This window comes from Cheilinus undulatus, linkage group 4 (genome assembly GCF_018320785.1).
Source record: "Cheilinus undulatus linkage group 4, ASM1832078v1, whole genome shotgun sequence".
NCBI lineage: Eukaryota > Metazoa > Chordata > Actinopteri > Labriformes > Labridae > Cheilinus > Cheilinus undulatus.
The window spans coordinates 29,081,671-29,104,671 of record NC_054868.1 but is presented as its reverse complement, the minus strand read 5'-3'; the positions used below and the strand labels follow the sequence as shown (position 1 = coordinate 29,104,671).

Below are 23,001 nucleotides of genomic sequence, written 5' to 3'. Positions count from 1 at the left end.
ATGGGATTTTGAAGTCAAAGTTTGGAGTTGAAAATATGAGATAAAATACAAAATAATTGGTTAAAAAGGTCAAAATATAACTTAAAAATCAGAATTATGAGTCTTAAAGCTCCAAATATTTTATTAGAACTCAAAATTATGTTGAAATTCTCAAAGTACGAAATTAAAAGTCAAAATCCTCACTTTGAGCCCTAATTGTGAGATGCTAAATTGAAAATACAAAATTAAAACACGAAGGAATCTATTTTCCCACATTCCTGACGTCTTATCTAATCATTTTACTCCTTACTTTTTCAGATTTTGTGACTTAACAAGGATACCTTAAATCATCAAGGATACATTCACATTTATACTTGAGGAAATCTGCAGACCTCATACTGATGGGCCAGTTATTTCAGAAATATGAGATCATCTTGTGGGCCGGATTTAACTGTTCCATGGGCCGGATTTGGCCCCCGGGCCTTGAGTTTGACACCTGTGGCTTAGATTTACAAAAAAATAAACCACTGACTTCTCACTGAGAAAAGCTAACAGTCCTTCAATCTCCAATTTGAATTTGGCAACTGTAAAGAAAGTCTCTGACTTCTGGCAGACATATGAAAAAGCTAAATACCAACAAACTTGGAGCTATGACAATATAATATGACAAAAAAAAATTTCATACAGTGCACTAAACATATAAAATGTACATCTTTGGGCCAAATACATGCCCTAATTTACTATCATGCTTAGTTGTACTAAAGTGTAACTGTCATTTTCTTTTGTTTTATTCTCAAAAATGCAATGATTATGTTTGTTAGTTTTTACTGTGGTTTAAGATTTCATTATTTTATTAGTTCATACTGTTTATTAACATTTTTCAGTTAAAAAATGTATATGCAAGTAATGAGGCTGCTGAGTTAAGAATAAGTCAAATGTTAAATCTCTCAAGCACAAGGCCCTCCATGGCAGACTGAAAGGTAGAGGCCCTGTAATATAGTCCCAGCTAACCCATTGCTTTGAAGCACCAATACTTGCTACTTAAGCAGATCTAGAGTGGAAAATTCTGTAACAAGTTAAAAAAGATCCTTCAAATGTTTGAACAGCTAAAGCATGCCTTATAAATCATCACCTAGCACTTTCCTAAATCATACAGACACTATACTTCATGCCAACACAGGGCCATCACTTGTTCCAGACAAGAAGACATCACAACATCATTGCACTCATCCGAGATAGTAATACCATTGCTTTAATGGGACAGCCGGGCTGACAGCATGTAAAAGGCCATAATTCAATCACGAGAACTTAAAGCACAGGAACATTAAATGAACATCGATGACAAATGCACATTGCATTCTCTGTTACTCATAAAACATATTAAGTCACATGGGGACTCTTTTACATACACACTCTCCCATTTTGTAGCTATACATAATCTTTAGTAACGTTCCCGAGGTGCTCCCGAGTCTGTGTCAGTGGATGCAAGGCTGCGTTGGTAGGTCCATGCTAGTAGGCTGTTGAGGATGTGTGATAAGACAGAAATGTTCAGGGTGAGCCTGGGCCTTTGGCTTTGAGGGATGCAGGGTCCACATTCACCAACAATATCCGTGTCTGTCTTGACTAAAAATGCTTGGACACCATTACCCCGAAAACATTCAAGGCTCTCTTTCCATGCTGATAAACCTTAACTCATTCTAAATATAGATATATTTTTTCATCAAAGACACCAAGCAAGGATTTTGTGAACAGAAATGGCAGCCACTTGTCTTTTTTTGCATTTTTTGACAGTTCTTTTTGCTTCATCCTTGGCATTGGGTACCAGACAGTAAGACGTTAATGTAACTGTTACCTAGGGATTCAACAATAAGCTCTCTAAAAACGTAATCGTCAGCCCCCCCCCCTTGTCCCACCACTGAACAATCACCGTTTATACAAGTCAGTTTCTGAAAATACAATGGCAAGTGACATTTTCCACCAAAATTTCAATGTGAACAACAAAAAATATATATATTTCACTCCCCATGTGATTTGTTCAGCTTATCAAATGCAATAACTGGTTTTGTTTTCTTTGTAGCATCGTACCGACATTCACCGATTTTCAATATTGTAGAAGTTTTACAAAGACATAAATATAGAAGGTTACAATACAGTAAAAAATACAAAATAAAGTCAATATAGTTTATTTTTCTTAAATGATAATTTACCAGAGGCAAACCCAGAAACAGATCTTTGACACTAGGCAAAAAACACTAGAATTACCCCCTGAGGTCAAATGATAAAAGAATAGCCATGTCTCAAACCAGAGCTTAGTCCCAGCTAACTCACTACTCTGACGGTATCAGAAGTAGTAAACCATGTACAGGACTGGAGGCAAAATGTGGGTGTCCTGTGAGACACAGTCAATGTGTACTTCTCAAGTGCACTGGTTCGGGTGTTATTACTACACTAGCGAGACGTTAAGCTAAGGAATACTTGAAGGCACAATTATCTGAGGAAGAAGATGCCTCAGGAATCAAACAACAGTTTGTAGTTTCAAGGGAGTAAGAGTCAAAGAAAGGGAAAGAACAAAAGGAGAAAGAAGTTTACAGTTTCAGGTATGGTTTAGGTCTGAGAACGACGAGGCAGTGAATCAAGTTAAGGCCAAACTACTTAAGATTGTCCAATCAGAACGCTCCGACAGTAAAAAGGATGTTAGACCTGACAAACCAAACAGATTTGCTAATGATATCAGTTGAATTACCAGAACTCTCGATATTTTGTCATAGCCTGGCTCGCTACAAAGATATTTCTTGTCTGTTAAGTCAATTATTTTAAACAAGGCTGTCTTTTGCTCTTATGTCAGAGGTTGTTATTACACACTATAATGTATAAATGTATGTTACATGAATGTACATGGGCGTCAGTCTATACAATATCCTAGTAAGGAGTACATCCAAGCATTCAGGGTGAGGACTTTGGCTTTGAAAAGTTAGTCTACATATGCACAAATATGATACACACGTAGAAAATGCACCATAGAAAAAAAGACTGGGAAATTAAAAAAAAAAAAAAAAAAAAAAAAAGAAAAGGAGGAAATGGACTAAATGGCTCACACACTGCTTTCACATCTGACCATTTGCTCACACAGTACCATTTCCTCTCAGAACAAAAACAAAGTTTTCAAGTTTGACCATTTCCTACCCTTCACATTTGATCTGTGCCACAGACTTGATCAGGGTTGAAAAAGGAACAAGAAATTTTAAAAATGAACAAAGACAGGGGTTTGGAGGGCTTCAAGGGGTAAAGTTCAAGTTTGTCATTCCTCATGTGCAAGTCAATAAAAAAAAATGCTACAAGTCGTACAACTCTCTTGTCAACAAGACAGGTTCAGGGCAGGCCAAGTCCCCCTGTAGTTTGCTAAATAAAAAGGGGCTCGGATATTGGCAGGACAGCTTGCTCGTAAGTGATGAGCATACAGTCTCCACTCCCTGTATTATTTTTTCTCCAGTTCTTCACCTCCTCTGGCTGTCCGTTCATGAAAAGGAAGAGCTGTTGTGGGAGTCTGCATCATTGCAGCAGGAGCCAAAACGAGATCTCAATCCTTTATCCCTTCTCCCTCGCGGCAGAAGAGTCGGCTCCTCGCTCTTGTTCCTATGACTTCTGCTAAGGTTGGATATCCCAGTTGTTGTTTATTTTAAATATGTTTGTGTCTCTCACTCGCTGTCAGTCTCCAGGTCTGAGTCAGACCACTGAACCGGGCTAAGTTTTCCATTGCGCTGAGCATACTCAATGACTGATGTGTAACAGAAATAGTACTGGTCCCAGGTCTGGATGCTGAAAGCCCTTTGTGTACGCATCCGCCGCACTGTCTGACGTACATCTACTGTGCCAATGTCCTCCAGCCGGGACAGGCAGATGTCCAGTGTACAGAACGTGCCTGTTCAGAAAACACAGAGAAAACAGGAGAGAGAAATTACACATCTTTAAGAACTATAGTGCTGTCAACAAGTTCATTTTTGCTCACGTCCAAAGACTGGTTGCAGGTCTTTAGTCTGGTTTTAAGCAAATTGCTTTTTAAATGGCATGACCTTCATCTACAACCAGTGGGAGCCAGTGTTGTGTGTAAGCAGTTCATCTTTCAAAACATGAATGTGAGCGTAGTTCAGTCTGGAGCTGCTGAATGTCTGCTCAGAACTCAAGAGATGGAGAAACCTGTCTGCAGGGATCCGTAGTCAGATCTCTGCACCACTGTCTGTGAATTCTGTCTCTCAATTCATTCCTGGCTGACATGACAGGTACAGTAAACCTACACTGGGTTTTTCAAAGTAAAAGCCCAATCAGTTTGTTTTTAAGGTGAGAAAAACCCACGTCTTCATACGGTACTCTACACTTGGAAGCGTGTCCAGGATAGTTTTTGGCTTGTTTCAGTGACTTGCAGAGTTGCATAGGCTTTCAACTTTCTGCTCTATGTAAATTACTTTAAAAACATTAGATTATGAGAGATATTGACTCATAAGCAATCTCTATTTCCTTCTCTGCCTCCCTCACTGCTGTTCTAAGTTTTGCTCCAGTCATTGTTCTCTGCCCAAAAGTTGTGGTTGCTGAATCAGTAAACAAATCAAATATTATTTTCTATAATCTTATTGTAATACAAATATCAAACTCTTTTGTTACATCCCAACTTATCACATATGGACCCTTTGGAAAACTGGTAATGTTCATAAGGTCAGTTGCTCCTCTGTTGTGTGTCATTGGTCCCCAGATCTCTGTCCTTGATCCTCTGCACTTTGAGTGATTTTAGAGCTTTAGGATGGCTCTTAAGATAAGGGTAACTCAATGCTTTAGCCCCTTCTTCTGGAAAATAATGTCATTTAAAAACCTTAAGATGGCAGGTCAGAAACTACTTCTCCTTCAACTAAGGATCAAGGACAGCTCATTTAAGAGACTTTAGAAGTACCCAATGACTAGACCTCTTCTCAAGATTATCAGTGTGGACAAGTTTGTTTCACTGACAGCTCCTGCAGATTATTAGGAACTTGTTGTGGTAGAAAGACTTGCTGAGGTGTTATCATTTCTTCTGGCCCTTAGAATTTATGAACCCTCACCACAACTCCACCTATTTTCAACCTCTTCTTGTCTAAGCAGCTAGAGTAATTAAAAACACCTGTGTGGGTGTTCATGCCTTGATGGACAAACCTTCAACATTTATAAAATATGGGACTAGAGGTGTAACGGTCATCAATGTATATTGATACATCGACTGGTTGATTAATGATCCAATCAGATCGATAGAAAGTCAAAACACTGATCTAAATTGATGCTTCAAGCTACGCTTTTTGAAATTCCTCTCGTATGCAAGTTTCCGCCCCAGGTGGCATCCTCAACAAGCTAGCTACAAGCTAGCTATCTAGCGGCAGTGGCTTAAAGTTTTGCAGCCAAGGGTAAGAGGATATCGTCTCCTCTCTCGGCTGTGTGGACATACTTCAGACAGACACTACTGCAGGACGGGTCTCTCCCCTTAGTTTGCTGACTACGTCTACATCTTCATCCATATACAACCGCCGTATGAGATCGTTCACGGATAAAAAAACATTCAACTTGTTATGGCTAAGGTAGCACAAGTGTTGTCTGATGCGGCAGACACCAGTTAAACAGAGAGGGAAAAGTTTGCTGCTGCATGTCTCCTTTGATACACAGATTTTATTTCGCCGTCTCATGTCAGATTTATTATGAAAATATAAGCTGTCCAAACTTAACATGGTTCAAGCATGACAGCTGTTTTCTTAATACCCCCCCCAACCTCCTCGCTCTTGTTATGAGGCTGCTCATCACAAGAGCGTCTTTTGAAATAAAACTTTGCTCTAGTCTAAATACTCCATTTATTAAAATCAAGATTGCAATAAATCAAAAGTAATAAAAATGCATCATGTCACATATTTATCCTCATTTAAATCTCATAATGGAAAAACTACTACAAGGTCTTTGTTCTTTTTGTTAAAGATATTTTCTATTAAATACATAGACCTGAAAATAAGTTAACCGCAGGTGTTTTTTTAGTAACTGCGTGAAATTTGTGCATAAAAATTACCTGATATTGATCGTAGGCCCCTATATCAAACTGACAAAATCGTATCGTGGCAGATTTTGTGATATTGGAAAATATAGTATCATTGTCCAAAATATCGCCATCATATTGTATCTGGATGAAACTAGTGATTTACACCCCTACATGGGGCCCCTTTTAAGAGGCCTTTGTGGACTTATTTGGACAGACAGACCTTAAGAGACTTAGACTAGCAGAGGATCCAAAACTGTCAAGACTGTCTCTGATACACACTGAAATAATGCTATCATTACAGACTCTGTCCTAAAATGACTACTTCCATTTTTTCTGACTGAATTATATTTAAGATCACTTTTTGCAGGTCTGTTTGTGTTCAGACAAAATTTAAATTTAGAAAAATGGTGTTTTGACATTAAAAAATGGTTGGCATAGAAAAATATTTATATAGAAGAATAAAGCAGGATGAAATAGAAGCAACAACACCATTAGATTTTAAACATTACAGTTATGTTTTGTTTTGTTTTTTGCATAAAACAAAGTTCAAAAGAAGTGGCCACAAAATGTATGAATGAGTGCATTTGAACACTTTGTCTGCTTGTCTATGTCACCTGTTCGGCCAATGCCAGCACTGCAGTGCACAACCACAGGAGGGCCCCCAGGAGGCCCCGTCCAGCTGTCCCCTAGACTCTGGACTGCAGCCTCCCTCTTTTGAAGTACATGTTCACGAAAGTCCAACATGGCTGAAGCACTTTTAGGCACCCCAAAGTCTGGCCAGCTGACATAGAGGTAGTGACACACCTCCCGTCTCTCTCCAGACTGATGAAAGGACAGAGAAGGGAATTAAAAAAACAAACAAATCTTAGTCCATCAATGTCATATCAAAGTATACTTTATTAGATGCTCAAGATACTTAAGCTCAATTTCTAAGTCATTAGTTATAAAATAAGGGAATAAAAAAGAGTCAAAGTATTAAAAGGTGCACTAATAAAGATGGTGGGACTTGCCTGTGTGTTGTAGAGTTCAAGATGGGAGAGTTTGAAGTCCTGAAATGTTTGGATGTGTGTGTTTCTAACTAAGAAGTATCCATGTTGTTCGGTCCTGCCCTCCTCAAGAGGCCAGTACTGACCACACTTTACACGCCCACGCTCCACCACCCTAAAGCAGACAGAATACACATCACTGACCCTAATCTTCAGCCAGTCAAAGGATACTCAATGCTTGGACCCCTACTTTTGTTTAAATAATGCGATTTTAAAAAAAAACTTAAACTGACTTGATAAAAAGAGTCTCACCTGGTGGTCATGACAATGATAAGTACCATCTGTTCCCAAACCATGCGCCAGAAGTCACCAAATGTTTTTGGCAAAGGACCTAAAGGACAAAAAATCTGTCAGAGAGCTGTTACAGGAAAGGAAGGACTTTAAAAAGCTCTTGGGAGTAGGACTAAAGTTTGTGTTAACTGCAGCTCACCCTGAGTTGCGATGTAGGCGTTGCCTCTCTTGTACCCATCCATGAAACTGGCGTTAATGTAATCTGATGTCTGTAATGCAGAGAGGAGAGATTTAATGCTCAGTGTAAGGATCTCCAGCCTTCTGTTCGTAAACAATGACAATTACTGATTGAGTCACACAGGTCACACTCCCAGGTTTTCAAACGTTGATATGATTCTTGCAAAACTCAGACAGTATCAGTAACTGTTTTCAGACCATGGAGACTAAGGCTACATTCACGCTGAAGTTGAAAGTGACCTGAAGCTGATTTTTTTGCTTACATGTGCCCGTATCTGATTTTTTTCTGACAGTGTGAACAGCGCAAGTCACATTGAATCTGACCGTTTCGAATCAGATTCAGGCCACTTTCATATGTGGTTCTGAATCAGATACGTATCTGATCTTTTGGAAGTTGACTGCAGTGTGAACAGGCAAACAAAAAAATCAGATCTGAGAAAAGATCAGAATTGAGCATTAAGGCCTGCGGTGTGAACGTAGCCTAAGGTCGCCTCATAGTCCAAGGGGACTCCATTAAGAAGATGACAAAAATGGCTCATCCATTGGCCGAAGCAGAAACTGGAAATCCATCTCCGCCAGTAATTTCTTTACCACATACACAATGTAGCAACACCAAATTTATGTTGTTTTGGGATTTTTGCTTTGGTGCCATTATGAGCAGCAAACGAGAAAGCAACCTAATATGTTCTTAGCATTAGACGAATGAAACAGTAACGAAGAAGAAGGTGAGCCAAAATGAGAGCAAGAGACTAGGAAGTGTCATGACTACACAGCCGCCAAGGGTGGTACAGAGGTAACTTTCACACCTCAAACCAACCACACCAGGGTTCCCTCGGAAGTGAACCGAGACCCCTAAATTTAAAGGGGACCAGAGTTCAAATGAGCTTTCACACCACTCAAAACAAATAGAACCATTCTGGGAAATGAGACGGGATTTGTTTAAAGTGGACCAAACAGCTCTGGTGTGAAAGCATGCTAATGTACATGCCCTGGTCACCCAACATGGGTAATTTCTTGTTTTCAATTACCAGAAACAGCAGGGGAACTCCTGCACACTGCCTAAATTGCACATCTTTCATTGCAGCAACTTTTGGTTGAAAATAAGACTAGGAAACATTTGTTTTTTTGGAGTTAGTGCTGTTCAATACAACAGACCATTCAAATAGTATTTTAAAACTCGTGGTATTGAAAAGTATCAAAATTTTAACCCTAATATTGACAGAGCAAGTTAAGAAAGTTTCTGACTTCTCTGCCTGATCTAACTTGAGGCCAGACAGAAAACACATTAAAATGTTAATATATACACAATACATAATGGATCCACAGAAGATTCAGTCAATCTTTGCTTTCTTTATTTCATGAGAGTCTTTTTGTTTCCAATATCAACATTTATAAAGGCCTTTATTTAGTATGATGGACTTTCCACAACCTGGTTTGTATTCATTTTAAGGCCATTATTAGCATTGATTACCATAATACTGGAATCATTTTACAATGAATAAGAAACATGCTACCAAAATCTATGCCTTTCATTGAACCACATTAAAATAACCGCATGTGAGACTGTAAAACATTCCAGTGTCCAATGACACCCTCAGATTCAGTAGACAGAAAACAGCACAAAGAAGAGAGACACTAGTGTCATTCCTGAAATAAATTTACCTTCTAATACAACATCCATTTTACCACTCTGCAGACATTATGTAGACCAAGATTAAACAAGATAAACGCAAATGTACTTCCTCTGAAAAGATAAATCAAACACCTTATCTAAATTATACACAAAGTCATAAGTTTTAGAGAAAACTTTTGAATTGCAATGAGTAAATTTTAAAAAGAAAGTGCCAACTGTGATTTTGTGATTTCATTTTTACCTCATCGTCATCATCACAGAGCTGGCAGAGTCGCACCCGTGAGTGATCGAGGCAGAGAACATCGCTGTACCTGTTCTTTATCTGATTGGAAAGTTTTCTGTAAAAACACAAAACAAAAAGAGGTCATCTTGAGGTTGTGCTGATGTGCTGATCAGTCTCACAAGTTTCTTTGGTTTTGTACTCAGAAACAGTGTAAAGGACAGACTTGTTCATCTCTCTTACTTGGAGTATTCAAAGGTTCCCGCTGGCGGCTCCTTGCGGATCTCCTCGTACTCCTGGTAAATCCCCTTCTTCTTCTTTCTTTTCACATGCTCTACCAGCTCATGCACCGTCATACCTCCTTGCTCTGGCATGTGAACAGACACCTCCATGCAGCGCTCCTCATCATCAGGACCCCATGATGAAGACAAGGGTGGAGACTGGGAGCACGGCTGGTGAGGAGGACGTGGCAAAGACTTCTGGGGTAATGGAGGCACACCCTCCTCTTCCTCACCATCCTCCTCCTTCACACCTTCATTCTGGGACCTGTTAGCTGAGCCTGTCACATTGCTTTCTGCATCACCCGTCTGGGAGAGCGGTGTGTCAGGAGGCGTGTCTGACTGTGGAGGGGCTTGGTGGCTACGACCGTTCATGTTAGCGTTAGGGCTTGAACCGCTTACAGCTAAGTTAGCCCCGCTTACTGCAGAGCCGTTCCAGTGTTGGTGGTTCCCCTGCGGCCTGTTTGCTGCAGACTGCGGGCTCTGCTGATACTGCCCTCGAGTCCTGCCCTCCACCACACCGCAGTGGTTGTGTGGGTTAGCATTGCTATCGTCGTAGCAATTAGAGTTAGCCATGGTTAGCTCGGAGCCTAACTGCGTATTGATATGTGTGTGGGTCAGTGTAGCGCCTGCGCTTGTGTTGCTGCACTCTAAGCTGTAGGAGCGCAGCAGGTTTCCTACACAGTCGTGAGTGTCATGGTCTTGTGTGTCACCCTGAACAGTGTTTGTGTGTGTGTTCACACAGGACTGGATCCAAGCTACGTGGCTGTACTGAGAAGTCCCACCCAGGTGTTCAGGGAGGGAGGAGACAGGGATGTGACTGGCCAGCTCATGAGCCTTCACTGTGCACACCTAGTGAATAAAAACACAGAAATATATTTTCAAATAAAGAGTGGAGACTTACTCAGCATGCTATTAACTTTTAATAAGAGTAGAAGTGCATACCCTCTCTCTTAGCTTCTCACGCACAAAGAGGCGAAGAACAGCAAAAGGTGCTCGAAACCAAAGAGGCGATGACACGATGAAGACACATTTTAGACGAGCTGGAAAGGCGCCCTTGAAACACAAACATCAGAATAGACAAACAGAATTTTAGAGAAACTTTTTTCACTTAAAATCTTGAATGTAAGCACATTTAAGAGAGAGCATGCTTCTTAATTTTTACCTTGAGCAAATTAAGGATCTTGACACAGAGCTCATAGTCAAAATTGCCGTAGCTTGAGTTGGTCATGTCGTAAATAAAGATGAGGCCGTCTCTTTGAGTTTGTAAACTGAGGAGAAATTAACACATTTCTTTCAATTAAAGCAGAGGTGTAGGCCTAACAAATAAATGTCATGCTAATACATAAAAGATTAAAAAAAAATAAGACAAAGATAGTATTGAAAACACCCTGCTGTCTTTTAAGATTTAGCTACAGGTACTTTTAGACAACTTGAAGAGAAGCTACAATAAATTTTGGCAATGAATGTATGAGGACCTGAGTCAGCAGCAGCATAAAACTTCAAAATTTGAAAAGTCAAAAGGGTGGGAAAACTGGGAAAAAAGGACAAAATGAAGAACACAATGAAAGAACCAGAACCAGTGTCTCTTCTCGGATTTCCTACTCAATCCACTGTCCTATTAAATAAAAGCATAAAAAGCCCCCCACCTCTCTATGGCTTTGTCCAGCTGATAGATGATGGCCTGTAGCACAGCTTTATGTGTGGTGACATCTGGCCGATGGAGGCGAGCGGTGAAGAGAGCTAGAGCAGCGCCCTTTGCATCACGACCAGGCTGATAAAAACATATATGAAGCTATATGAATCAAGTACATTATACAGTATAGAAATAATAATAAAGAAACAGAACTCCATCTCTATGTTATTCCTCTTTGATGATCAGTATGAACATTCTCTGTGTCTTCCTTATTTAATAAGCTGCTGTCACTTTGTGTCACCTGGTTTCCATACTCACCAGGACTGTGAATTTACCACTCAGCAGCTCAGAGCGTAGGGGGTCCTCGTCAGGGTTGATATTGATGATGCCCTCTTTGATTCTTGTGTTCTAGATTTGATTCATGAGACGAGAAGAAACAGAAATGTCATTAGCTGAAATGGCAAGAAACCAAACTGCATTTTACACAGAATTACCTTATGTTTTCACTTGGGTGGTGTCACTTTTAAAGACAAATCTTATTTCAACTAGGGCTATGAATTCACAATTAAATTGACTGTATGTCAAAAACAGCATAAACTTGTAGTCACTGAAGTCATAGGATGCATTTCTTACATCCTATGACAACCTTTTTTAAACTGATCATCTGGCTCCAAGTTTGAAACAGTAAACATTAAAAACTTGAGCATTAGTGGCTCCATTTATCCTTCACTGGTTACCAGTTACTTTAGGCCTGATTTTAGAATTTAATGACTATGGTTTTTAAAATCCTACATTGCCAGGCATTATCTTGCATCTCTAATCTTGTACCTTTTTCCACATCTAACCAGAGTTTGAGATCCTCCGACAGGAATCTAGACTGTTGACATAGTGATCTGGCCTCGGTTGTTCAGGTTTGGAATTCCTTACCAGAAGATCTCAGATTAGCTAACTCTGTATCTACTTTTAAATCACTGCCGAAAACGTTCCTCATCACAGGGCGGTATCCTAACTTTTGTGCTATTGTCTTTAACCTAGTTTGTCTATTACTAGGGATGCATGATATTGGATTTTGCCAATACCTGATCATTTAAAACTCATTTTGGCCAATACCGATATATATAATTTTTCCCACTGTAAAAAACACCAATTCCATCCTGAACTACAAAATTTTTTTTAATATTGGTCATCTATGTTTTTTTTAGAAACTGACAAGACATTTGATTTTTATAAGAAATGAGGGATGTATTTTTTTTTCAAATACAGCCATACACTAATGAAAAACTTAGAGTAATGTCTTTGGGTTACATGTGCATCACATGCTACATGTGTTTTAACAGTACACCCAAAGTCATCTGCATCTTTGAGGGTAATAAACAGCAGCAAAATAACCTGCTGACACTGAGCTCCACAGTGCAAAAAAGAAATAGCTTATATATTTAACAACAACAAAAAAGACAGATTCCTAAATGCAAATAATCTAGCTATAGTTTGGAGCTTAAATATGATTTAAAATTTTGAAATAAAACTTTTACTGAAGGAGTTCTCCTGATTCTCTTGTTAATTTTTTATGAACTTCAGCTTTTTAGACATCTTTATGTTCACTCTGCTTGTTTTAAACTAATTTATTTTAATCATCTGCCTGTGACACACCTTGTCTTTATAAATAAAGCTGTTATTATCAGCAGCCTTATGAATATCATGGTATCATTGCTCATTAGATTTTAGTCATGTCCCTTGGCTAGAAGAAGACATCCTATTGAAGCAGGTGTAAATCCTTAGTGTAAATTGTCAGTGACAGATGATACAGCTGATGCTAGCGACTCTATGAAGTGAAGCCTCAAAGATCACATCACCTGTGTTTATTCAGTATTAAGTAATATCCATTAAGGCAGTGTTTCCCAACCATTTTTCTTTGAAGCCCCCCCCCCCCGTACCTAACAAAAAAGAAGCCCTCTCAGGACCCAAGAGAGAAGAAAAAGTGATACACTGGCATCAAAAATCAACAAAGATTTTAATTGTTTCTCTGATAAAACCCCAAAAAGGTCTATTCACGCTTTTTATCAAAAGACCTTTGAATAAAACTACTTAACTGATTTGTCATGGTTTTAGTCAATATTTGCCAATCTATTTTTAGCAGCCTCAGAGCAGACAAAGATATAAAAATTAATCAGATTTAAGAAAACCTGACAGGATTTTGCTTTTCTAGTCTCAGGGGAGACTACAATGTAAATGTCACTGTCACGTTTAAATTCTAACTTTTTTTTAAGGAGCAGATATCACTATTTTCATGTTGGTCCAACAGAGCCGTTTGAAAAAAATGATCCCTAGGAGGGATCTTAAGACAGCCAAATCAAATCACTTTATCCCTTTAATTTACTAAGTTTCTACTTACTGATACAAACATACCCCCTTTATATTACACCATCACAAGGCCCTGAAGAAATTACCGTAATTCTAACTGCAACTGTAATGTTAATAAGGTCAGGCCTGTTTAATCTCTTTCCCAGATTCATTCAGCCTTTACTAAACCCAGTGGTCAGTGATCTCAGCTTTGTCTTCCATAAAAACACGGCCGTACCTTGTATGCTTGGAAGAGGTCGATGGCTCTGGTGACGTCGAACTTGCGGGCCATAAGAAACTTTACAGCTGTCGGTTGGGAGACAAGCCCAGCGCTGTGAGGCTGCTCCCTGCTACGCACCTCACTCAGGAACTCCTCTACAGCCTGGACCAAAGGGAGACAGGAAATGTAAGAGAAAATGTCTATTATCTAGAAGAGAAACACAAACTCATAAACTCAACAATTAGAGTGACAAGGAGGAGTTGGGATGATTAGGAAGCCAAGGATGCTCTGACAGACAGCAATCATTTCCAGTAGACAACACCAATGAAAAAAATGTAAAAATCAAGTAATAACAAGCATGAACTGATTTGATACAAACTAAGTTTAAATGAACTATAAAAGGATGTAGAAAAATAAATTGAGAAGAAAAAACGGGTTGAAGTACAAGGTATCTGTGTAGGTTCTCAGTCATCCAGGTCATGGTTATCCAACGCTGATCAAAGGGGCAAATGGACTGGTAGCAAATTCATGAAGATGTTTCGCCTCTTCTCCAAAAGGCTTCTAAAGTTCTGAGAGTGACTAAGGAAGAGTCAGAGTATATAACAAAGGATGACCATTGCTGTGTCTGTAGTGACATCCTGTATTTCAGTAGCGGTAGCCCTGAAACACAGGGCTTAAAAGATTCCAAAAACAACAGAAGGGAAGATGAAGGAAGAGAAACACCTCAGAGAAGCTCTACGAAAATGCGGCTATCCCAACTGGGCCTTCACCAAGACCTCTAAGAAGCTAGATACCAACAGAGAACAGGAGAACAAGCGCCATTGCAGCATTGTAATTCCCTACTTGTCTAGAGTATCTGAAAAACTAAAGAGGATCTTCCACATAAATGTATGGCACAACATAGAAGGGCCACCTCCTCTAGACAGGACTCTGCTGTTCATCTCCATCTTAAGGATTTGGGACATTCTTTTGATGACAACAACGTCTCTCTCTTATCCAAGAAAGACTGTTGGTTCAAGAGAGGTGTCAAGGAAGCCACTTTTGTCAAGATGGAGAAACCATCCCTGAACAGAGGTGCGGGCTAAGACACTTCCTATCACCTACATACAATGCAGTGCTGGATTCCTTCCACAAATGATCCAAACAAGACCCCCACCAGAGAACAAAGGACCAGAGAATATGTGACCTTAACAGTGGGAAATGCCCACTTAGCCACACCCCCAGATGAAACAACTCTGCTAATGGCTGTCAGGTGACCACACAGCTCATCTGCATAGCCATGGTCACACTTTGCTATATACTCTGACTCTTCCCCAGTCACTCTCAGAACTGAAGAAGCCTTTTGTCCTCATGGATTTGCTACCAGTCCAATTGCCCCTTTGATCAGCGTTGGATTGAAGTACAAGGTTTCCCTGTAAACAAGAACAGTGTATATTAAATTCATTGAGTTTTGGCAGTAAGGCAGTGGTCTGCTGGGTTTGACCTGGGCATGAAGGTCTTACCCCAAAGGAGGGTCAACCAATATTGTTTTCTCAAGGCCGATATGATAATCAGTGGTTAATGACACCAGTTTGAACTGATATGCTTTTATTATGACATAAAAAAATGTACTGAATGTGGCAAAGGGAAAATTTCATGATTAAAAATACGTAGGATAATACATAATTTAGCCAAAGGTCTATCAGCTTGAAAGACAGTACAGAACAGCACAGTAGCAGCTGGAAGTGATGCTGTATGCCAGGGACGTCAAGATCCCGATCGTATTTATCGGATCGGAGCCAGCATAAGCATTTTTAATTGGTCGGAGATCGACAATTTGATCCGATCAGCCCAGCTGATCATTTACCTCAGCTGTTGTAGACGGAGCACAATTTAGGAGAGGCCGGAAACACACCAGTAGCGGTGGTAATATTAGCATTCCTGTGTTTAAAATGTCAGTGGTGTGGAAAACTTCAAACGTGAGGGTGAAAACAGTCCATTGGCCTCTTGCAGCATCTGTAACACGGCAGTTTCACGAGGTGGCAGCAGCAGAGCTGCGTTTAACTCTACAAATGTGATCCGTCATCTCTGAACTAAACATGCAGCGAAATACTCTAGCAACAGGTAGCTTCACCCAAGCAACAACCTCTGGACTTTAAGAGGAAAGACAAGTACCCTCGAGAGAGCGATAAGACAAAAAAGGTAACAGAAAAGCGTTTGAATTCATCGCTGTGGACAATCATCCCATCTCTGTGGTGGAGAATTTGTGTTTTTGTAGTCTTCTTGAGCTTTTAAACCCACGCTATGCCCTGCCATCTCGACATTACATCACTGACACTGCCTTACCGAAGCAGTACAACAAAGTATGTGATAGCATAATAGAGAATTTAAAAAGCAATTTCTTGGCTTTACTACAGACATTAAGAGCTCAGCTGTTTGCCCCATGTCACTGCTGAGCCTCACTACACAGTCCTCCACCTTCGACTGAAAGCGTACAGTATTTCATGCATGCCAGTTTTGTGGGTCTCACACAGCAGAGCATGTAAAGCAGGCCATCAAAGATGCTGGTTTTCCTAAACAACAAGCTACACTTCATTTTAAAGTACCCGGTGGGTAAAGAAATAAAAGTGAGGGAGGAAAAAGTTATGCAGCAGCTCCAGTTGCACTTTAGAAATTGCACTGTAATAAAAGTGCCTTGTATTTGATGTTTGGGTATTGCAGTGTTAATGTTTTGGTTCATGTCGATGATTAAGCTGGTACATTTTAACAGGGACTGTGGTTTTGGATCTGTACGATTCATATGTTTTTGACCCCATTCAGGGTTTAACATTAATGGTTGCCCGAACGCCCGGGGCAACTTCAAAAAGCCGATGGGCAAGCAAAACTCGTTAGGACTAGGGATGCACCAATTGTAATTTTCTGGCCAATCACCCATCACTGATCTTTAAAAAGCCTGACCTGCCTGATTCCGATTTTGGCCGATACCAATTATTATTATTTTTTTTTATAACTGACAGCATACACCTTCAATTTTCCAATCTTATTTTATTGAAAAACATTGAACAATACCCATGAAACAATACAAACTTGTTGTTTTAACTGCATATGAGGTAGTTCAATCAAATATAAATGAAAAGTTTAGAGCATCGCTGTCCAAACTACTAAATTATATCAGTTCCTTTAGTCTTTCATTTTTCACATTTAAGTAGGTAGAGGTACATATGAAACCGATCTTATCTAAGTATCGGCCGATCACCGATCCCCCAAAATTAAGGAAATCGGCACCGATTCCGATTTTGGCCGATCGATCGGTGCACCCCTAGTAAGGACATGCCCCATTGGGCAAACACAACTCTGAGCTTTTCTATTCATTGATTTTATCATTTTCTTCTCTTGTTTCTGTTACTACGGAGCCCTGAGTATCCAGATGCAGTGTGTTGCTGCCTCCATCGGCAGAGCGTGTCTGCTTATGTGCAGACAGCTACTAAGAGAGGGCAAGGAGGGTCTAACTCAGTGATACTCAACCTGCGGCTCTCGAGCCACATGTGGCTCTTTAGTGACCAGCTGCAGCTCTTTTAAGGCTTCCTTAAAAAAAAAAAAAAAAAAACTAACTAAAAACCTTTATGAAGGTAAACACTGTCATCTCTAAAGATTCATGGTAGGTCACATCAATAAATTTGCTTTCAACACAAAGAAGACAGGCCTCAACTTCCAAATTTAAAGATTTATCATTTTATATCCATATTTTTTTACCGTTGGATGTGCTCGATGGAGGAGCGTGTGTGAGAGAAGAGAGCAGAGGAAGTCCGTCCGTGGCACGTCTCTTTAGTAAGCTCATTCATTGAGGTCTGCTGTCTTCTGTTCAAACTGAAGCTTCTCATTTCCTCATTTTAACTTTTTCTCCAGCCACTTCCTGCCGATGCCCTCTCACACCCGTGTCCTTTGACAATTATGCCGATGCACATCATCAACTAGCATAACACACATGGATCACACATGGAGATAACATCACATCTAGTTACATTTGTCCAAACGTGGGTGTTTTGTTTGATATTTAATCCATTAATGATCATAAATATTGTCAAAGGAGCAGAAATCTAAAACCAAAGCTCCAAAATGAGGCAGTGTGAAACAATGTGTCTGTTAGAGCTGCAGGTGTGAGGCAGGGCTGGTTTTAGTCATTTGGAGGCCCAGGGCAAAGACCAAAATGAGGCCCCTCCCCTTTTAACTAAAGAATTAATAATAAGTGGAAAACATCTCTTTTATGTTAATAAAGCCACAGAACTCCAGTAAATGCCCCAATGTGAGATATAAATACCCAAATAGCCAACCATAGTTCATCGTTTTCTTTGAAAAGCATCTCAGAGCTCAAACTCAGCACATTCTAATGTCTTAAAAAATCTTTAGGCCAGGTGAAACTTTCATAACGCTGGTGTTGGGCCGAAGATTGGCATCTCCAAAATGATCACTTTTCAGGGAATGAAAATTTTATAATTTATAAAAATGATAAAAATCTGATCTATAAAAACAAATTAAATTAAAATCATGAAAAACTGAGATACAAGGTTTTAGCCTAATGTCAGTGATAAACAAAATAAATATATGTTCATTATCAGTGACAGATTGGTTCTTCTGACACTATGCAGACATTTGTATCCTATTTAACTTCATAATTATCCACCAGTCCACTGGTTTATTTCATTTCAACTACAGTTTAACTGACCTATTATCTACCTTGCATTCCCAGTTTGGATTGTGGCTCTTGCTAAAGTATTTTTTAGACAGTGTGACTCTTTGGTAGAATAAAGTTGAGTACCACTGGTCTAACGGTTACAGTACAGGGTGGAACTGTGAAATAGCACTTTAAAGGGGCACTATGTAGTTTTGGGGAAGACATTTTTAATCAAACAAGAAAAATCTTGATTGGATGATTTTCACATGTTCAGTAGGTAAGAATTAGTCATATTTTAGTTCTAAGTATGTTGTGAGCAAAATGTATGCACTTGGCAGCCAAAAAAAGTACCTCCTAGACAGGGCAAGTAGATATGAGTAGCACTTGCCCTGAAGGTAAAGTAGGCAAAAACCTTAACGTTGGACCCTGCCATTCATGTAAAACTGTTTACATCACTTTAATGTGGAGTTGGGATGTTTTTAATTTTCGTTTTTCAGTTCAGTTTTTCTTGTGACTAATAGAGTCAAGTTAAATACCACTTCTAAGTGGAATTATAATATTTCAAATTCATTTATTGAATTAATTTGTTATTGTGACTATTGACTCTGCTTTCATCACTCTAAGTTGAACTGAGGTTGAGTTCACTTTTTTGGCTGCTCAGGTCATTCAGCTGTTTTGACCACTTTTAAGTTGATTTTTGATTGTCTGATTTAGCTAATTCAAACACTGCACTAAGTGAAAATGCAACTTTATTTTTTTGACAAATGATTAAAGCGAAACAGAGCTATTACACCATTCTGAGCAGAAATGTGATTTTATGCAACATTTTCCATTTTACAGTAATGTTGGCTGTACTGACTTAAATAGAATACGAGTGAGATATCTAACAGTTACTCAATTTACTTCAGTTATTTTTGCCAAAAAAAAAACAAACAAAAAACAAAAAAAAAAACAACTGAAACTCTAATCTAGGTAATTATGAGTATCAGATCGGGACTGGGTATTGGTAGATATTCAATATTAAAAAATCAGATCTGGATCGAAGGCCAAAAATGCTGATCGGGACAACCCTACTGTATGCTCATTGTGTAAGTGCTGATTGGCTAGAACTCATATGACATCTGGCCAATCAGACTGTGTTGTATGCAGGGCACTCTTTGCAATGGAACCAAAGTAGCACACATTTGATTAATTAATTCTACCAACTACTGCTAAAATACAATGTTGAAAATAATAATAGGCCAAAAGCCAAATACAGACATCAATAATCAGCTAAGCTGATGAGTTGGCCCCTGATTAACAATGTATGTTTTAGTAAAATTAAATGGTTGTTATTATCTGACAGCTCTTTCCTCTTTGCAGTTTGAGTTGTTTTTTGAATCACCAACATTCTTGTTATATTTATTCATGGCTCTCTACCAAGACAACCTGCTACATGCAAACATTAGATGCAAACATCTAATGCAGAAGAGGAAGCTGACATATTTGTATAAATTATCGTAAACTGGGCTTTTAGGTTCTGTCAAACTAGTCCACATGAATAAAGCTTAGTTCCTCAGTCTTGCGCTGAAGTTCATCATTGTAGTTAGGGCATTTCAATGCAAGATGTGCAAAGCAGACACCAACCCTACATGTAAATAGCAAATGGACTTGATCTTGTATAGTGCTTTTCTAGTCATCTGACTACTAAAAGCAGTGGGATCAGATTAGAGTTAAATGTCTTGCCCAAGGACACATCAACATGTGACTGGAGGAACTAGGGCTCGAACCAACAACCTTCCGAGTGCGAGAGGACTAATTCTTACGTACTGAGCCACAGTAACCCCTCTTTATGACATGCAGTCACATAACTGCATATAAAAAAACAAACAAAATGTCATTTTATAGACACCTGTAAATTGACTGAAAGGCTTTTAGTGTGTTTGCGTACCCTCTTGTATTTCTACATGAGCTAATCTTTAATGACAAAGGCATCCAACTTAAAATTCGTGCATCACAGTTTTCTCTGCTGTTGACAAATCTTAATGCTGCATACATGAGGAGAGTAACACTCAAGAAGCTCTAGGAGAATACCTCTAATCAAAAACTAGGCTGTACTTTATTCACAACAAGTTGTTGATTTCAACAACGACCCAAATTACGAACATTTTGATCCCCTCGGGGCACTGATACGTGCTCGCAGACCTGAAGTAAGAAACCAAAAAACATATCAGCAAATCCAAGCATCAGCACTAGCGTGACCTGGGACTACTTATCAGCCAACCTGGTGAATGCCTGATGGAGATGAACGCTTGAAACGGAGATTAAAGCAGAGTATCCTGATGACATTTGATATTTGCTATCGGCATAAGGCCCACCCCTTTACTAGAAAGCGACGGCAACAACAATGCTAGGAACCGGAGGATCGCTTCTGTGAATTCTCGACCGTAAATCTGATAGGCAGGACTCTCCTAGCTGAGCGGCTCACAGATAACACTGTTGTACGAGAAGATTGGAGATCTAGGGCTGTCTTCACTGTGTCATTGCATGTATTTACAACGCAAACGTAAAGCATCCAGTGTTTTGTCATTTCGGGCCAGCACAATGGATCAAACATGATTTTTAACATAGAACCAGATAGCGGTCGAGGAAATTCCCTGCAAGTCAACAATAGCTATTAGCATTAGCCAGCGGGCTAGGTTACATGTGGCAGCTAGATGGCCAACGGCAGCGCAAAGACACAATAAGCCTCATTTTATTACACGAACCATGAGTGACCAAGTGTCGCAACTTCACATGAAGAACATGAATAGAACTGTGGGGTTCATATAAAACTGGGATGAAACAGGAACGAGTATTAGGGCTACACAGCCGGCTAAATGCTCCGTATTGCTAGCAAACGCCATCATGCTAACACACATGCTAACTGCTGTCAGTCACACCGGAGTCAGTACACTGAAGAGGGGCGACCGGGCCAGGACTATTTACGAGACCAAAGCGTTTCAGAGATGATACGGCATTAAAAAACATATAAAAATGAATGGGTCCGAATAGTAGCGGGAGGTAATATATTAACATTCCTAACATGATAGGGAGAAAAGGAAAAAAAATCGTAAAGAGACCCTTACCAGCTGCTCCTGAGTTGTCAGGGCTTCCGCCATCTTGAAGCCTCCGCAACGTCGCAGCGGGCGCGCCCACCAGCCGCTCGCTCACGCCCTACACCCTACACCCCGAGACAGAGGCCGAGGGCCCGCCCATTTGCCTGACCAGAGACCCTTGAATTTACTTTACTCTTTTATAAGAAACCACACCTTATCACCAGAATATTTTATTAACCTAATTAAGTAAACTAATTCCATATGTGTCCTATATCTATGCTTTTCACAGTTTTTGACATCTAGCTTATCTCACATTTCCTAAAAAACATGTTTCTGGCAGTCAAAGTTGACTTTCTTGAGCTCAAGCCTTTATTATTTCCATTTATATTAATGTGTTTTTCCTTAAATCGATTTCTTAGGTAATAGCTGAGCAAATGAACAATTCAGTATTCAGTATTTGCAAGTTATTTTTTACAGTTTATCAGTTAATCTTTCCAGCTCTAAACCTGCAGGCCAGTTGCTGCACAATAATAATAATACACAGAAAAAATTGGAGTGTTGAATTCTCAGTGCTAAAAAATAGGTGTTTATTTTACCTCCCAACTTTTAATTCTAACTTTGTTCCTGAGTGAGATGACCTTCAGTGTTGGAGAAATTTCAGAATGGTGATCATTCAGTGCTAGTCCAACTCTGTAGAGACTTGATCTAAGCTCTGCCCACTGTCATTTCATATCCTTGGGGTGGAGTTTTCTTATCATGCCCTGGGGTCAGAGTATTTTGATGTGTTCAGGTACCTGCTGTACAGTGATTACTGATGAATTTCTTTTGTTCATGTTTTTTTGGAATTATTGTTGTTTTTGATGTGAATTTTCTGCACCATGGGTGACGTTATCCACTGGGTTGGTTACTTCCTGCCTGTGAGAGGGGTTGGCCCATAGAAAGTGTGGTGTGCTCTATCTATCCTTGAGACAGTCACCTAACTTCGCCACTGGTGTTCAACTGGAGGAGAAAATATTTAGGTTTGAAAAGTCTATTGCACATTTGTGTAAATAATAAAGATAAAAAAAAAAATCTGAAAATGGACACACATAGGGAAAGTGATATTGATATTGACCGAACCTGGGGGCGGGGCTAACTCCCCCTATGATATCATGAGGGGAAAAATGAAAAACGGCTTGTTTCAGCATGCATTTTCTGAAAGGTGGAGAATGGGGGTGGGGTGGTGGATTTTTTGATGTTGGGTAGGCCAGGGGCACATATTTTTGCTAGAAAAGCCTGAAAGGGGTATTTTGCATAATATGTGAACTTTAACTTGGAACCAGAAAGTCAGTTAAAAACTCGGAAGAAAAGTGCTGAATTAAATGTTATAGGAATTGAATGAACACGGATGATTTTGCTGTGTAGCAACATATG

At 39.6% G+C, this 23,001-nt stretch overlaps 1 protein-coding gene across 3 annotated transcripts; it reads right to left on the bottom strand.

The window, feature by feature from the left end:
• Positions 1-1,213: 1,213 nt before the first annotated feature.
• ptpn9b (protein tyrosine phosphatase non-receptor type 9b) lies at positions 1,214-21,673 on the bottom strand. Of its 3 annotated transcripts, none has more exons than XM_041785353.1 (13): positions 21,619-21,673; positions 13,879-14,022; positions 11,619-11,708; positions 11,314-11,438; positions 10,830-10,935; positions 10,610-10,720; positions 9,630-10,516; positions 9,408-9,504; positions 7,496-7,565; positions 7,318-7,396; positions 7,030-7,180; positions 6,634-6,841; positions 1,214-3,898 (listed from the first exon to the last, which is right to left on the bottom strand). In XM_041785353.1, the coding sequence occupies exons 1-13, from the start codon at positions 21,649-21,651 to the stop codon at positions 3,675-3,677; spliced, it is 2,325 nt and encodes a 774-aa protein (XP_041641287.1). In that variant the 5' UTR covers positions 21,652-21,673; the 3' UTR covers positions 1,214-3,674. The 3 variants fall into 3 exon arrangements, with proteins under 3 accessions (XP_041641287.1, XP_041641288.1, XP_041641289.1); XM_041785354.1 differs by lacking the exon at positions 21,619-21,673 and adding an exon at positions 17,593-17,785; XM_041785355.1 differs by lacking the exons at positions 11,619-11,708; positions 13,879-14,022; positions 21,619-21,673 and adding an exon at positions 11,143-11,198 and having other exon boundaries at positions 11,314-11,395.
• Positions 21,674-23,001: the final 1,328 nt, after the last annotated feature.

What these genes read in the sequence shown, in the direction of transcription:
- ptpn9b (XM_041785353.1), bottom strand. Translation starts at nt 21,651, where the DNA reads ATGGCGGAAGCCCTGACAACTCAGGAGCAGCTG. An exon ending in GTGGTAAATTCACAGTCCTG is followed by an intron (nt 11,439 to 11,618) that starts GTGAGTATGGAA and finishes TGTTTTTATCAG; the next exon opens with CCTGGTCGTGATGCAAAGGG. An exon ending in TCTGTGATGATGACGATGAG is followed by an intron (nt 7,566 to 9,407) that starts GTAAAAATGAAA and finishes TCTGCATTACAG; the next exon opens with ACATCAGATTACATTAACGC.